General features: G+C 31.7%; 4 protein-coding genes across 18 annotated transcripts; 2 read left to right on the top strand and 2 right to left on the bottom strand.

Moving 5' to 3' along the window:
- The first annotated feature begins 333 nt into the window (after positions 1-333).
- Positions 334-1,439, top strand: LOC122533746 (U4/U6.U5 small nuclear ribonucleoprotein 27 kDa protein). 2 transcript variants are annotated; one of them, XM_043663770.1, is made up of 4 exons: positions 334-617; positions 682-811; positions 880-1,037; positions 1,114-1,439. In XM_043663770.1, exons 2-4 carry the CDS (start codon positions 693-695, stop codon positions 1,308-1,310), a joined length of 474 nt encoding a protein of 157 aa, XP_043519705.1. In that variant the 5' UTR covers positions 334-617; positions 682-692; the 3' UTR covers positions 1,311-1,439. The 2 variants fall into 2 exon arrangements, with proteins under 2 accessions (XP_043519705.1, XP_043519695.1); XM_043663760.1 differs by having other exon boundaries at positions 334-811.
- LOC122533699 (Fanconi anemia group I protein) lies at positions 1,404-7,755 on the bottom strand. Of its 2 annotated transcripts, none has more exons than XM_043663688.1 (22): positions 7,311-7,755; positions 6,931-7,214; positions 6,673-6,840; positions 6,334-6,557; positions 6,055-6,248; positions 5,808-5,944; positions 5,522-5,742; positions 5,096-5,439; positions 4,878-5,010; positions 4,486-4,793; positions 4,224-4,421; positions 3,974-4,131; positions 3,689-3,850; positions 3,464-3,615; positions 3,186-3,391; positions 2,950-3,117; positions 2,701-2,872; positions 2,404-2,620; positions 2,253-2,325; positions 2,032-2,175; positions 1,809-1,907; positions 1,404-1,721 (listed from the first exon to the last, which is right to left on the bottom strand). In XM_043663688.1, exons 1-22 carry the CDS (start codon positions 7,392-7,394, stop codon positions 1,593-1,595), a joined length of 3,975 nt encoding a protein of 1,324 aa, XP_043519623.1. In that variant the 5' UTR covers positions 7,395-7,755; the 3' UTR covers positions 1,404-1,592. The 2 variants fall into 2 exon arrangements, with proteins under 2 accessions (XP_043519623.1, XP_043519617.1); XM_043663682.1 differs by having other exon boundaries at positions 2,698-2,872; positions 7,311-7,753.
- On the top strand, positions 7,560-12,325 carry LOC122533758 (pupal cuticle protein C1B-like). Of its 13 annotated transcripts, none has more exons than XM_043663786.1 (4): positions 8,146-8,203; positions 10,004-10,131; positions 10,216-11,216; positions 11,565-12,325. In XM_043663786.1, exons 3-4 carry the CDS (start codon positions 11,205-11,207, stop codon positions 11,976-11,978), a joined length of 426 nt encoding a protein of 141 aa, XP_043519721.1. In that variant the 5' UTR covers positions 8,146-8,203; positions 10,004-10,131; positions 10,216-11,204; the 3' UTR covers positions 11,979-12,325. The 13 variants fall into 13 exon arrangements, with proteins under 13 accessions (XP_043519818.1, XP_043519809.1, XP_043519721.1 ...); XM_043663822.1 differs by having other exon boundaries at positions 8,152-8,203; positions 10,049-10,131; XM_043663841.1 differs by lacking the exon at positions 8,146-8,203 and adding an exon at positions 8,832-9,251 and having other exon boundaries at positions 10,049-10,131.
- A 60-nt stretch (positions 12,326-12,385) lies between these two features.
- LOC122533739 (cuticle protein 67-like) lies at positions 12,386-14,893 on the bottom strand. The gene is made up of 3 exons (XM_043663747.1): positions 13,995-14,893; positions 13,049-13,382; positions 12,386-12,673 (listed from the first exon to the last, which is right to left on the bottom strand). The coding sequence occupies exons 1-3, from the start codon at positions 14,001-14,003 to the stop codon at positions 12,513-12,515; spliced, it is 504 nt and encodes a 167-aa protein (XP_043519682.1). The 5' UTR covers positions 14,004-14,893; the 3' UTR covers positions 12,386-12,512.
- Between the last annotated feature and the right edge of the window lie 887 nt (positions 14,894-15,780).

Raw genomic sequence — 15,780 nt, 5'->3', positions numbered from 1 at the left:
CTTCTCTTAGCCCTCTTAATATTTTCTCTCTATTAACTCTCAACATCAGCAGCATCTATATTTTGTTCTACATGTTATTTCACAATATATTTTTTTATAAAACTTTTTTAATATTTTAAGCTCATTAGTAAATTAAAATTAAGTAATAACAATTGGTCTTTCGTATTTTAAAAACAAATAATAATGTTAATTCTTAACTTTCTGAACAATAATGAAATAATATCAATTCTATTAGATAATCAATTTGATTGAAAATAGTTCTACTCTTTTATTTTAAGTATTATCAAATTATATCGACAAATGCGGTATGATATATACGTATATATATAAATGTTGATCAGTTGTCAGTGTGTTGGGAAAGCATACATTTTGCTACGCAGGCTAAGAAATTACCTACTTTACAAAATATTTCTATATTGTATTATAAATAGTGATAGTAATCTTATTAATCGTTATTATGTATAATATGAGCATGTCAAATGCAGATATATAATACAGATATTGTATAATATTATACAATGTCAAACCTAACATAGCAATGTGTGTAAACATAACCTCTTCATTTTATAAATTATATACTCAATAGATAGGATTTCAAGGAGCTGAGGTACAAAAACGTACGTGTATATACACTCGATAGTCTTCATCGCGTTATTATTAAGTTAATTGTAAATAATTAAGTAACACGAAGTATGGGACGTAGTCGTACACCTTCACCTGGAAGAAGAAGAGATCGGTCCCGAGATCGAGATCGGGAACGTGAACGAGATAGAGATCGCAGAAGGAGACGCTCTCGCGAAAGAAGAAGGAGGTATAATTTTTTTTTTATTATTATTAAAATTAAATGATGTAAAGACTGGGAATATCAAATAACTTTAGATCTGCTGAGCGAGATCGAGTAAAATCTAGAGATAGAGAAAGGGATCGTGATCGTGAACGGGATAGGCACAGACGTTCGTATAGCAGATCCAGATCAAGAGAAAGAGATAGACCTAAACCCAAATTAAAACCCACAACAGAACGTCCTGTAATTACAGGTAAATCTGATATTAGAAAGGCACGATATAAATTTGAAAATGACCAATTACTGTTTTCTAAATGAACATTTTTCAGAGGCTGATCTTCAAGGGAAAACACCAGAAGAACAAGAAATGATGAGAATAATGGGTTTTTGTGGTTTTGACAGTACTAAAGGCAAAAAGGTCAAAGGAAATGACGTAGGAGCTGTGCATGTTATTCTCAAAAGAAAGTATAGACAGTATATGAATAGAAAAGGAGGATTCAATAGACCATTGGACTTTGTAGCATAAAAATTATAAGTTTAATGATTCCATAAAATTTTTTGTCATTGATGGAAATTCCTTATTTTCTGCAAGTTCTATTATTGATAATATCATAAACTATAAATTTAATCAGAATAATAAGATGTACAAACAATAGTTACAAAAAATAGTTTATATAAGTGAATATATACTGTACAGAAAGAAGATGAACATAATCTGTAAAATTTTTCATTTTAAGTATTATTAAAAAATTTTTATATAAAAATACTTTACAATGCAATTTTTTGTCATAAGACAGTATAAAGTATTTTAATTAACAGTTTCATCCTCTATCCTGGGTCGTTTGTTTGAAGATTCATCATCATTACTACTATCAGAATCATTTACATTCGAAGTCTGGATTTCGCTCTCAGAGTTTTCTACATTTGGCGAAATGAGCTATAAAAAATATTTTATAATTATTGTAACACAGGCAATCTTATGAAAAATAATGCATAATGCAACATTTTCTTTCGCTTTTATTACCAAACTGACATCCATTTTCTCAAGTCCTTCTACCAATTGTGGATTTTTGATTCTAAAATCTCTTGTTATACTGTGTTTTATGTAATTTTCTAACGGTACCTAGTGAAATATGTGTACAAATTAAAAATCATTAATATAAAAAGTATTAAAGAATAAAATATTATTATTAATAAAAATACTAAACTACTACTATTACTAAAATATTTAATATTTTGATACTTACGCCCGTTCTTTTACTAAGTAACAATATTTCCTTGTTAAATTGCTCAATTTCATACACTACACGTGGTATTACTTTGGTTTCTTTTAAAATTTTATTCCTTTGTGCATATGAGTCAGATTTTGATTGTAATTTATTTTGATTTTCCTTCAGAAGATGATAAAATAATAATTATCAAGAATATTATTGATTCATAAAAAATGAAAAAATCGAACTCAATGTACCTCTACATATGTTACCAAGTTATAAAAAGTAGATTTTAATGGTTTACCAGCTAATTGTACCACTTGAATAAATCTGCAACAAGCAAGATTCATCACTTCGAGGAACATATATCACTAGTTACATACGAAATGATATATGTACAACACATACTTAACTGCTTGGAATGCCGCATTCTGGCTACTCGATTTCGCATAAAAATACTTTGTAAGATTTCCAAGTAAATGATATAAATATTGCAAATTTTTGAAGGTAAAATCAGTGGATGGCCCTGGCTTAATCGACGTATTAGCTAATGTTTGAAGTACTTGTGCAATATAGGATAGTTGTCTACACAGATTTCGTTCCTTTTCTCTTAACTTATTATTCCCTATTACAAGAATATAATTTTTTATGGCAAATAATTATGAAATATTTAAATATTTAAAACTTCAAATTTATACTTACAACTTTCATCAATTGTTCCAGGTGCTCTGGCTATAGCGTCTTCTGCCTTTAATCGCATCAATAACCATGATGCATTATCCAGCTTTTGTTTAATATGACCATTTAATACATTATAAATTTGTAGTATTGTATCCTCACGTATACTTTTATATAAATTATTTGTTTCCAATTCAGTCTATGTTAAGATAAAAATGACAATTAATTTGAAAGACGAAAGTTTTTGAATATTGTATAATAAAAATTATTGCTTACCTTATCAATGCTTCCAACTTTTTCACATAACTCTATACAAATTTCATTTAATGTTTCTCCATATTCTTGACTGTATTCTTCCAAATTTAAGAAAAATTGTATGATTGTAGGGACAATAGAGCTTTGAATATCTTCCATTTGAATTATTTCTTTCATACATTCGAGCATCTTTTGCAATAAAAAAAAAAAAGTAATGTATAAATAATCAAAATAATTTTCATGAGAGATATACTAACCTGATCAGAATTATAATCTTCAAAGTTAATCTTATATGTAAATTGTTCTATTATTTGTAATAATAAAAGTGATATTTTCTTTCCCTCATTGTTGTCCGTTTCTACCGTAAGAAACTTCTTTAAATAAGGATTTAATGAAAAAATAATTTTTTGTAGTTGGAAATTAATATTCGTAGATTTTGAATCTTTCTTAGATCGTACTTCAACTTGAAAAAATAAAGAAAATTATGATATAAAATTATCAAAGTAATATGATAACTTCCTGAATAAATACGTACAAATTGAATTAAGGAATGTTTGTAATTCAGATGAGAGTAATGTACATATACAGCAAGAAATTTCTTTGAAACATTGTAAAGCCAATATAGTTACTTGTTCATCATCTGTAAGTGTATCTTCCAGATTTTGTACAAAATATTTATAAAGCAATCTAAACCATAAAAATGATTTTATTATATGATTTATGATTATATCATAAAATTGACATTATCATCTGAACTTACCTTCCAATATCAATGTACGTATTTATATATTGATGATTTTGCAATTGAAAAGTATTCTGTACAAATGGTTTTGTATGTTGCAAAAGTTGTTCACATGTTTGCAATATGTAGCAACAGAAGCTGTGATTTCTTCTAGGTGCATCACTTTGAGTAGATGATTGTCTGTTTATAAATTACAATATTTCTAATGATAAAACAATTTTATTTTAAATAAAAACACTTATTTCAAAATGAACAGTTTTCCATTTAGAATGATTTAGTAATTCCAACATTCATAGTACTTACGAAAATAAAAGCGATAAACTTTGGCGAATTACATCCAAATCCATGATAGTATTTGGTATCTTGATATTAGTTGATTTACCGGACTTTTTAGTTGTATTATTAGCATCTTTGTCCTTTTTGGATCTATTGCCATCACCTTTCTTCACTTTTGTGGATGGCTAAAAAAATTGCGGATTATGCGGATCATAATTTTTAATTCAACAAAATTTTTAATTCAGCTAAAAAAATAAACTATAAAAGAAAATTTTACTGTTTTAGAAAAATCTATCAAGCGTGTGTACGCTTTGAACAAATTATTAATATCATGAAAATTTTCCTTATTTTCCTTTGACCATTCACCGATTCGAAACGCCATTAAAGCCTCATAAATCCCAATAGCTATACCAAGATTTTTTAGCTTTATCTGTGACTTCGGAAAGTCTCCATGAAGTAAGTTCGTTTCATGTTCCTAAAATTATTTATTTCTACATTGATGTATCTATACAATTTTTTATATTGATATTCGATCTTACCAGATTTAAATGCTCTAATTCTGTAATTGCCATTTTATTACACAGTGATTTCAAAATATCATGTAATTTTTCAGAAGTATGTAAATTTTTTACAACCGAATTAATATATATCTTTTGTAACGTAAATATCAATTGGGCAATAGGTTCTTGCAAAATTACTTCCACTCCATGAACGTCTGTACACAATTCCAATTTTACAGGTGGCAAGACACTATCATCTGTATTAAGATAGAGATTCAAATGTGAAAGAAGCATATTTAATACAATTTCTGTTATTTCAGGATTTTTGGTTACAGTAGCATACAGACCTAAAAACAATTTAATTTCAGTCATTTTAAAATGACAATTTGTTAAATATCAAACTGTTAGGCGTTCAAATAAATCATACTCACTTTCATACAAGTGTAATCTAACTTCAAATTCATAAGTAAAGGTCTTTTTTAATATATCCAATATTTCATAATACAAAGTTTTATCGCAATCTGTAACTGATCTTTCGCGTTGCGAATTATACTCTAAAGTCGCCTAAATTAAGTGATAAAAATTACAATTTTTTTTTGCAAAAATCAAATAGTTTCTTTACATTTTTTAAAATAATTTTTGTACATACCTGAGTTAATGTAGACCTAGAACTAGAGCTAATCATTGAATTACTATGTTGACTGAGTCTAAAGCTAAGTTGAGAACGCATTTTTGTACATTTTAACATTTCAAGAAATCCCATCACAGCCATCTGCCGTTTCGAGACACCTTTCCTATAAAGAGCTTTTCTCAAAATCAACAAAAGATTTTCTCGTATATTTGGTGAAACACGCACCAATGGGAAAATAGCAAACAGAACTTGATTAGCAACTGTAGGGTGCAAAAATAACAATCGTTCAACGATAGTCATAATCCAAACTTGATGTTCCAAAACAATCATTGACAATTCACGGCACATATACTTTAAACAATCTAAAAGACATTTTTTTTAACTAAGATAAAAAAATAGAATCACATTTGATGTAATTTTGTAATAATATTATTGGTTTTTTACCTATATAATGTGTTGTTGTCACACCACCGGCTATTATTTTATTAATCAACTCTTGTAATATGAGAGGAGCTGTCTCATGATGTTTCTTAATTATTTCTCGTATTATTTCAGATCCAATATGCCATGTAGTTATTGCATTATTTTTGGATTTTTGATCATCATTCATTAATGTAAAAGCTAAATTTGTAAGTCCTCTTAATACTAAATGACGATCTTTATTGCTGTAGGATGATTAGACAGTAATATAAGAAGTACATGTGAAAAAGAAGATACCAATTAAATTGACCTGCTACCAATGACTTGTTGAATAACTCCAATTATATCACTAGGTGTAGGTAAAATTTGTCTCAACCATGCACTGTTTTGTCGTTTTTGTTTTTCTAAGCTATTGTAAACGATAGCCAATCTTAATATCTCAAAAATCTGTAAAAAATTTTTCAACATTAAAACGATAAAATGTACACAATTGCAGCAACATTAAAACGAAAAAATGTAAACAATTTTTTTTATTATATATTAAAGACTTGACATACCTGATCTTCATATATACCAGAAACTGACATCAATACAGAAAACATGAAGGGTTGTAGCATATATTCTGAATGAGATACATGTTTAAGAAAACGGATAAAATCTTTCATGTTTTCATGATTTAACTGAGCAGCTTGGTACACATGATACAAAACAGTGCTTTCAATGTCTTGTACCTCTTTTAAATTAATTACACCTGTAAACACAAATGTAAGAAGAACAAAGATTAAAAAATTATGTAATAAATATACATAAATATTCACATCTTTTTGTTTACATACCAATATCTTCAAAACTATCTCTGTCATCACACAAACTTGTTTTCGAGTAGCACAGATCAAAGTATTTGGACAAAGCATCCAAAAGTTTTTGATTATCTCGATTTGGGCATAATTTTAGTGCTTGATATGTAAATGAGGGAACTTGATCCAAAGGAAGATTTGGAAGAGCAGAACATAGTGACTTTAAAACCTCATTGCGATCTGCCTTGTCTAATACCATATCCCTTTATATTTTGATAAAATCAAATAATTTTATATTTTGATAAAATCAAATAATCTTATATTTTGAACATTTTATAGATGTAAAATTCGATCATTTGAATACCAAAATCCACTTACCCAAACATTTTTGTCAAAGATGGTAAGAGATTGACATCCCAGTGATAATTACATATTGTTTTGATAATCAATGATTTATATTCTGTCCCTGATACTTCAGCATCCGCGTAAACAATGTATTTTTCATTTTCCAATGCTTCCAATAATGCAGGTAACAAATCTTTCCAGCTGAAAAAAAGAGTTCAAGAAGATTCTACATCAAGAAAAGCAGAACAAGAAAAAGAAGGAAGACAATAAAAGGAAAATAAATTGCTTTACCTGCACAGCTCATTATCGTTATTGCGAATACTTGTGAGACAAAAGTCAACAAATTTGACGAGTTGTTGCTTCGAATAACTTGGCAAGTCAGAAATTATCCGATTGACGATCGCGTTCGCCTGTCCTGCAGATACGTTAGACTTTTCCAAACTCTTCAAGGTGAACTCAGCAAGTTTTCGTCGTTTTGCTTGACAAGCTTCAGAATCAGAAAATGCTTGCAGAAGATTGTCTAATACTTTTATCCCATCCGACTTACAAATACTGCTGCGCATTAATCGCATAAGCTATTGAAATTATATGTTTCAATCTTAAGTTTCATTTGTTTCATATGTACATGCACCGGTGATAAGCTATCTTTTTAATAGAATTTTAACCGTTACCTCCTCTACACTCGACTCTTGAACAAATGCGCGCAATTCCAACTTATTGCCACGCTCTTTCAATTTCTCAAATTGATGATTCATATTTGAATTTACTTTAGTACTTTTTCTCTTTCCTGCTAAGTATAATGCTGAGTATAAATGCACGCAATTTCCAATTTTCCTGTTACTCGTTCACTTTGATCTCACAATCAGTCACAAGAATGAACGATTCAAAAACCGTTCTTTAGTAATCAAATTCAAGTACACGCACGCGCAACGTAATTATTTGTAAGTTTAATCATTGATTTCAAGGCTTCGATCCATTTAATAAACTTTGCAGATCTTCATGCATACATGTTGTAGGTTAAATGTTGAAGAAAGCTTGGGATCTAAAAATGAAAATGGAACAGCAAAAATTCATAAATTAACTCTCTTAAATAGTTTTTTCATTCTTTTTTTTCTTGCAAATGAAAATTTGATCCATTCATGGACATTGAACTATTAGCGTCACGTAGCGATGAAATTATGGAACTAATTTATATTGCTGTCCTTGTCAACCACTCTTGCCCTCCTTGTCTATCGCGCCTATATGTCTGTCCTTGTCGCACACTAGTGCCCTCCTTGTCTAATGACACTAGACAAGGAAAGCAACAGTGTGCGACAAGGACATCTTTCGATCTATTGAAAAAAAAATTCAACTTGTGGAAAAACTGTCACTTATCGATGTTTAGAGGCAATGGTGGCGCCATCTATTGTCAACTGGGTTGTACTAAAAACAGAATTTTCTGCTTTTAGTACCATCGAGTTGTCAATAGATGGCGCCACAGTTGCCTCTAAACATTAACAGGAACAGTTTTTCCACAAATTACGAGAAAAAATTAATTAAGAGGAATCATTTGTGAACTATTATGGTTGAGTCTTCGATTTGAGAGATGCTAAGCTTGCGTTTTATGTTTTGTTTAAGTATAGTTTACGTATATAAAGAATGTTTTAATTTCGTTTACGTTAGTAGTCGTGCCAGTAGTGTGCGCATAATTTCTCGGAAACTATAGTGAATATTTGATTCAGATTTATTTGCGAACGTAGCTGAACATAATCTTTGAAATATGTGCGCTCGTGGAGTGCAAATTAGTAGCATGGAAAATTAAAATTAATTATTCGGTTTATATGGTTATAGAGCGTTTAGTTCCACCGGTCTATCACAACGCGGCGCTAGTTCTTATCCCGTAAAACAGAGGAATTTTCATTTGCGAAAAAATCTAATTTAGCGAAATGAATTGTAAACTTTGGCGATTGCATTACTCTAATTAGACCCTTAGCTTTCTTTTCATACCTCATTTGACCCGTAAAATGCAGAAATAAGTATTTTTATAAATAATTAGTNTTTGCGAAAAAACCTAATTTAGCGAAGTAAATTGTGAACTTTGGCGATTGTATTACCCTAATTAGACCCTTAGCTTTCTTTTCATACCTCATTTGACCCGTAAAATGCAGAAATAAGTATTTTTATAAATAATTAGTACCGCTGAATTACCGCTAGATGGCGCCACCATGTCCATTTTGTGACAAGTTGGAAATAATTAGGAAAAAAACCTAATTAAAAGGAATAATTTGTGAACTTTTTTGTATGTCTCCTTAAAATTGGTTTCCCGGCTTTCTTTCTATGTGTGTTTTATCGTAGAAAAACGTATGTGTAAAAAGTTGAATTTTTTTTCAATAGATCGAAAGATGTCCTTGTCGCACACTGTTGCTTTCCTTGTCTAGTGTCATTAGACAAGGAGAGCACTAGTGTGCGACAAGGACAGACATATAGGCGCGATAGACAAGGAGGGCAAGAGTGGTTGACAAGGACAGACATATACGCGCGGTAGACAAGGAGGGCAACAGTTGGTAGACAAGGACAGACATATACGCGTGATAGACAAGGAAGGCAATAGTATGCGACAAGGATAGAATTAAGTAATGCATTAGACAAGAAACGCAATAGTTTGCTGTAAAACAGTGACAGATTTTAGTTCCTACGTTTTATCGCTACGTGGCGCTAGTGTTTCTGTCTCCGTAAATTCACTAAATTTTTCATTTACGAAAGAACCAATTAAAAGGATTAATTTATGAACTTTTGTAATTAGACTCTAAGCTTCTTTGTTATATTCCAGTTGATCTATTTGACAGATATATATATAAATTTGCAAATTCTATTCACTAGACCGAAATCGCAATTACGTGTTTAAATAATATTTACTTTCTCGCAAATTAGGTTTGATTTCAAAATCTTAAAAGATATTATATTTTAACAAAATGTAACTAGTTTATGAAATGATGATTTTTTTTATGGATTTCACGTTAAAATTATCATAGCGTACTATAATTGTTTTTCTGTTTAATTTGAAAACTGAAATGACCGCGTAATTTTTAGCAATTTGAAATAATAACTCTTGGTAATTTTGAAAATACTCAACATAAGATGTAGTACTAACTTATGTAATTTTAAATTACTAATATATTCTTGCATTACCTTTCAAAAGTTATTAACTTACAAAGTTAATTTGAATTAACAAAATAAATATATTTTTTAATATTCAAAAATGTTTTATTTAGAAAATTGCAGAATTATCTGCAACTTTTTGCATTATTATTTATTAATGTCATTATCTAACGAACTTAAACTCGTAAATAAAAAAGTAAAAAAATCATATTCGTTCAATTAACAGTTTTGAAAACTGACATAATTTACAAATGATATTACGAACATTAAGAATATAATAGGTTTTACACGGAATCACAGTTCGAATCCAATAACATAACACGGATGAAGAATTAGTACAGTATAGAATTCCACGTATGTACTTGGTTTACGATTATAAAATACCTTGTGCTTATATCTTATTTGCAATTTCATAGAAAAATTTAATTTTTATTCTAGCTATTAGTACATTAATCACGCGAAAATGATGAAGAAGTTAGAAGACAAGAAGGAACACGAAGAAGCATCGTATGTCAGGTCGTTTTGCATTACTTGATAGTAAAAGAAAGAGAAAAAACGGGAAATCCGTTTCTTATTCAATAATCAGTAACTAATACATTATATATGTATCAGATTATTTATAAAATTTGTAGCGTACATTTATTAATTTTGGATTTTTCTCAAATTGTTCTACGAACATTCTGAACAAATCACAGTGAATATAACAATTTGGAATGTATGGGACATATAAATTAAAGGATAGAATAAATATGATATGGAAACACACAACAAGAAAATAAAGGATGAAACATAAATGTGATTTGGAAAATCAAACTTATCAGAGGAATATAATTAGCTTAAAAACTATCTTCTATTATTATTATTATATTTCATTTAAAAAATACACAGACGAAATGTATTTTGTAATTATTCCGCTGTATGTAAAACATCAGCAAGGATTCTGTATAAAGTAGATATGTAATAGATTTTTCGAAAGTGAGAACAGTAACTGAACGGTACGTTATCATTTGCATCAATATTTCAGATCTCGAGCAGAAATTTAGCAAGAGAATAAACCGACAGAGTAAACGAATCGTGGTCATTTTTTTCTTACTCTTGGACAATAACCAGTCGAAGGTTTTGGATTTTTAGTCCAAGGTCGGGGAGGGATAAGTTAAGGATATATTATTGAAAGAGAGAGAAAGAAAAAAAAGGAGAGCACGGGCGGAGGAAAGTATACAAACGATTACGTATATTCCTATGGAGAAAGTTTTTTTTTCGGTACTCGTTCGAAACACGCCCTTGTGCCCCACCTGATTTTGGTTGGTTCGCGTATTTCGTTCACCTAACTGAACGGACTATATAAGATTTCGGCTACCAAAGGATCGGCACACACTTGCTTTCGTACATTGTCAACGAATCGATCAAAGTCCTTTCTCAGACTCACAATGTTCTCAAAGGTAAGCGATGCAAAATAATTTAATAAATAAAACTTGATAGTGTAACATACGGTTGTATATTTCATTTGAAATGAACATATCGCATATATATTTCAAAAGTGACACAATTTAGAGGCTTGTAAAACGTTAAAAGGTAAAAGAACAAACTTCGGGAAACAACGATCATATATTATTTTTACATTTTTTCATCCTCGGCTTTCGAGATCGTTCTTCGACGACGGTGTTCTTCCAATGCTATTGATGTAAACACTTTTGAAATGCATGTACGATACATGTGTTTGAAACAGAGAAGAAAGATGATAGGGGTATGAAGAAACAACGATTTCATTCAAATAATTTTGTTTTCAGATCGTGGTACTCGTTTGCGCTCTTGCCATGAGCAATGCCGGTTTCTTGGCACCAGCCCCTGGACAATATGCTTTGACTACCGCCGCTTTAACGTCGACATCGGACAATATTCTTCGTAGCTCGGGAAATCTGGCACAAATCGCGACCCAGTCGAAAACAATTGCCACCCCATTCTCGAGCACCAGCAGATCCGACATTCGTGTATCCAACCCGGCCATCTATGCGCACGCCGCTCCAGTAGCATACGCTGCACACGCCGCTCCAGTAGCATACGCTGCACACGCAGCACCATTGGCAGCACCATTAGCCGCCGCTGCACCCGCAAGCTCACTTCTTGGTGTCGCCTACTCGCCAGCGGTGGCTGTTTCGCACATGGCCTACAGCAGTCCCATCGGCATCTCTTACTCCTGGTAATCACTTTGCCTAAAAATCCAATCTAAATTTCTTGGACCATTGCTCTGACAATCATTACAGTTGTATCTGTATTTAAGATATTTTGTCTGCTTTTATTTATTAAATACAAATTTTACTGAAACAATTGTTGTGTCTCATTTTCTTATTTCCCCTATTAATTTCACACGTTTCACCTTGTTTCAAATAGGAGATATTGATAGAATTGAAGAATCAATTGATATTGTACAATAATACGGGCGAACCGGTTCAGTTTAGTTGTGTACATAAAACTATGAATTTGCCTAAAAATCCAAAATTCAGTTATTATCTAGAAAGACAAGGAATTTTGACACGAAAATGTCTCGTTCGATTAAAATCGTTAAAAAGAGTCGAACAAATTAAAATAACAATTCAGTGCAAGCATTAAATAGAGTAACGATTGTACGTTTATTGAATATTCGATTATTACATTCTGTGACAAAGTAGATCGTTTAGGTAGTAACAACGATTCGCCATCGAGTTCTCCGTCGCTCTGTAGTAATTTGAGCGCGGATCTTAGAGGACCTTGACGGCTCCTAGCCCGTTCAAGGCTAAGCCGTGGAGTCCTAAAGGTGCGGCCGCTAAGCCAGCAGTGATAGCGGGTGCAGCTGCGAGGGCAGTGGTCAGTCCAGGTGCGAGAAGTGCGGGAGCAGCAACAGCAGCTGTAGTCACTGGAGCTGAAATCGCCGCACGAAACAATCGTAGCAATCAAATTTTACAGTCACAACGAACAAATAGAAAGAAAAACAGTAATAAAAGAAAGATCGTGGAAAAATGTGGAGTAAGTCAAGCGACAATTAAAATAATAGAAAGGAGAATGAAAACACGAGAAGAGCGGACTAACGAAACATCGAGTCTAGTAGTGTAAAGGAAGCGTGTCGGCAAGCGCCCGATTCCCACGCGACACATCTGATGTTGAAATTTTAAATTTTCATTAGAAACATCACTGTTAGAAAAAGTAGTGCAGCGTCGCTAAGTATAGCGACGTATCGTCTAACATATACTATGTTGTGAATGTTAGAGAGTAAATCGGCACCTCAGTAATCGGGTACCTGCAAGAGCGGTATTTGCGACCGCAACTACCGAGGCGGGCACAGCGGTCGCCGTCACGATTCCAGGATTGTTAACGCGCACGTCCGCTTTCCTGACGCTACTGAACGGCGTATCTACACTCTTCGTGTAGGCCGATATGGCACCTAAGTTACCGATACCCCGTATTATGTTGGAGGTGGATGTTGTGATGGTTGGTAGTGCGAGAGTGGCTGCGGGCAAAGAAAGAGCCGCTGCTGGCTGTACAGCGACCGCTGCCGGCGCGGCTGCGAGCAAACTACCGCTGATCACGCCAGCTTGTCCAACCGCCAGCAAGCAACCGCAAATCACCAAGAACTGGAAAATAAAAGTCAATTTCCTTTGTCTCTTTACCTCTCCCTCTCTCCCTTTTTCTTTCACACAGTGCGCTGTGAATTTCTGTTTTTTTTTTTTCTTTTTCAATTCTTATTCAACTTGTTTTGAATTCAAAGAAGATCGAATGATCGGTTCTACTACAACGACGCGACTTAAGTATCTTATATAAAAATTAGAGAAAGAGGAATAAATTATATTTCTCATTTCTTACACCGTACATTCTCCATTTCATAAAGCGAAATTTGAAATAATGGAATTAACAGAAATGTATTACGTTTTTTTCTTATGATATTTATAAAAGATAATTCAGCCATTTGTCGCTACGATATTTATGTTCATTCTGATAGTTTCGCAGGAAAGAGCAAATAATTAAAATTATACAAATTGAATTCGTCTTATTTCGTTGTAATTAAAAGATGCAAGATGATTTCTGATTTTTGAAAAAGTGATACTTTTGAAGGCTTTTTTACATTATTAAATACTTTCTTCAATGTCAATGAACTTTTGTTGGAGAAATTTTTTATCAAATTATCAAGACCAGCTTTAAACACTGTGATAACCAATTCGTGAATCATATATGACATTTTTACTTACTCTAAACATGATGATGATAGATAGGAGCTGCTTTCTTCACCCTTCGGAAGCAACAAACGAATTGAGTGCATCTGGTAAATCTGTCATTCTATTTATACGCAAGTTCTTGTAATCCTGTCCAGATAGTTAACTTGAAACATTTTTTCGCCAAAAACTTGGTGTCGGGTGTCTGCCGACCAAAGGCAAGCGTATTGTAGAAGGTTTACAAGCTGACATTGCAACACATACGTATAGTTAGAGCAAATTTGATATCGCAAAACTCGAGTAACAGATTGCAGTATGATCTTTCTACAGGAGATTTTTATTATTCGACAAGCATGGCACGAAATTGATAAGCAAGCAAGTTACATTAGAGGAATGAAAAATAATCAAGCATATAAAAGAATGTCCGAAATTTCGAAGCGTGTACCATTAAATGTGTTACAACATCGATATGTAAATGTATATCAGCGACTGAGAAGCAAAAGACAGAGGGACAGCCTACGCAATTACTCAATGTGAATGTATCTCAAATTGCAACCGATATGTCTTGGTATCCAGGTATACTATAGAATTACAGCTAAGCCATCGTGTAAAAGATCATACTTCTAATGTATATTGTATAGTTACTGACCATGACGTTAATGTGGATGCTAGTGAACTATTGGAAAGATTGTTCATGATTCAATGTTATTATTTAAAAATTGTAACTAATTTTAACACAATTCATTCAAATCAAACCTACTACGATTCTTGAATTTTTTATACTTCAATCTTTTATATCTCATTTCAATGAACAGAAACGACGTTTTAAGAAACTGAAACTGTACGTGACAATTTTAGCATTTGAGATATATTCAACATTCGAACAATACAATAGTGGACTGAAAATGATGGCAACAGGATCAAACATATTGCAGAAGAAAGATAACAGTATCGAAATAAATTCTGAGATTTAGAAACTTTTTACAATGAAAGAGACATATAAATCGGCAAAATATAATTAATTAATATATATAATTATAAGTCAGCAAAATTAATTAATTCAAATGTGAGTATAATTATGTCCTATTTAAATCATTATATTCGATAATAATTTTGCACTAGATTATAAATTTCCTATACATGTATTTTAACGTATGTTAGAATTAGGTTTAATGCTTCAATGCTCAAGTTCATACTAGCATACTCGATTGCATGTATATAAAAATATAAATATTCCGTCTATTTCTAAGTTACGCTATTTTGAACCCTAGTTATAAAATCGTATTTGATAATTTGGAAAAATATTCTTCTTCCGAATTATCCAAATCAAAAGTTATCAAATATATTCTAGTACATATCTCGAATGAAATAATAAAAATGGATAAAAGGGGCGTGTAAGGTAGAGAAAAAAAAAGGAGAATACGGTGGGAAGAATAAAAGTATGTGTGTAAGTGCGAAGTGAACGGGAATGGCAATCAGACGGTCACTGCCGGTTGCAGGTATTACGCAACTGACATTGGCAAAGTGTAACAGAACAGGCACGGCCAAGAACTTTAAGGTTTCATAAGTATGCCGGAGGCAAAGGAGTGTATTATAATTTGACGTACCAAATTGATGATGTTCGTTTTCTAAATCAAATTATCAGCCATTAAAGATTTATATTTTTCTTGTTGTAGACAAAATTTTTAATAAAACAATAACAAATAATGTATCAATACTGACAAATTGACATGCATCATTATATTTTATATTATCGAACATAAGAGTAATATTTATATAGTAAAAGCATACATAATTAAAGAAACTATTTTGAACAAACTGG

Source organism: Frieseomelitta varia, unplaced genomic scaffold, assembly GCF_011392965.1.
Source record: "Frieseomelitta varia isolate USP_RPSP 00005682 unplaced genomic scaffold, Fvar_1.2 scaffold_146, whole genome shotgun sequence".
NCBI classification, from domain to species: domain Eukaryota; kingdom Metazoa; phylum Arthropoda; class Insecta; order Hymenoptera; family Apidae; genus Frieseomelitta; species Frieseomelitta varia.
The sequence above is the reverse complement of the archived record's forward strand: the minus strand, read 5'-3'. Positions and strand labels throughout refer to the sequence as shown.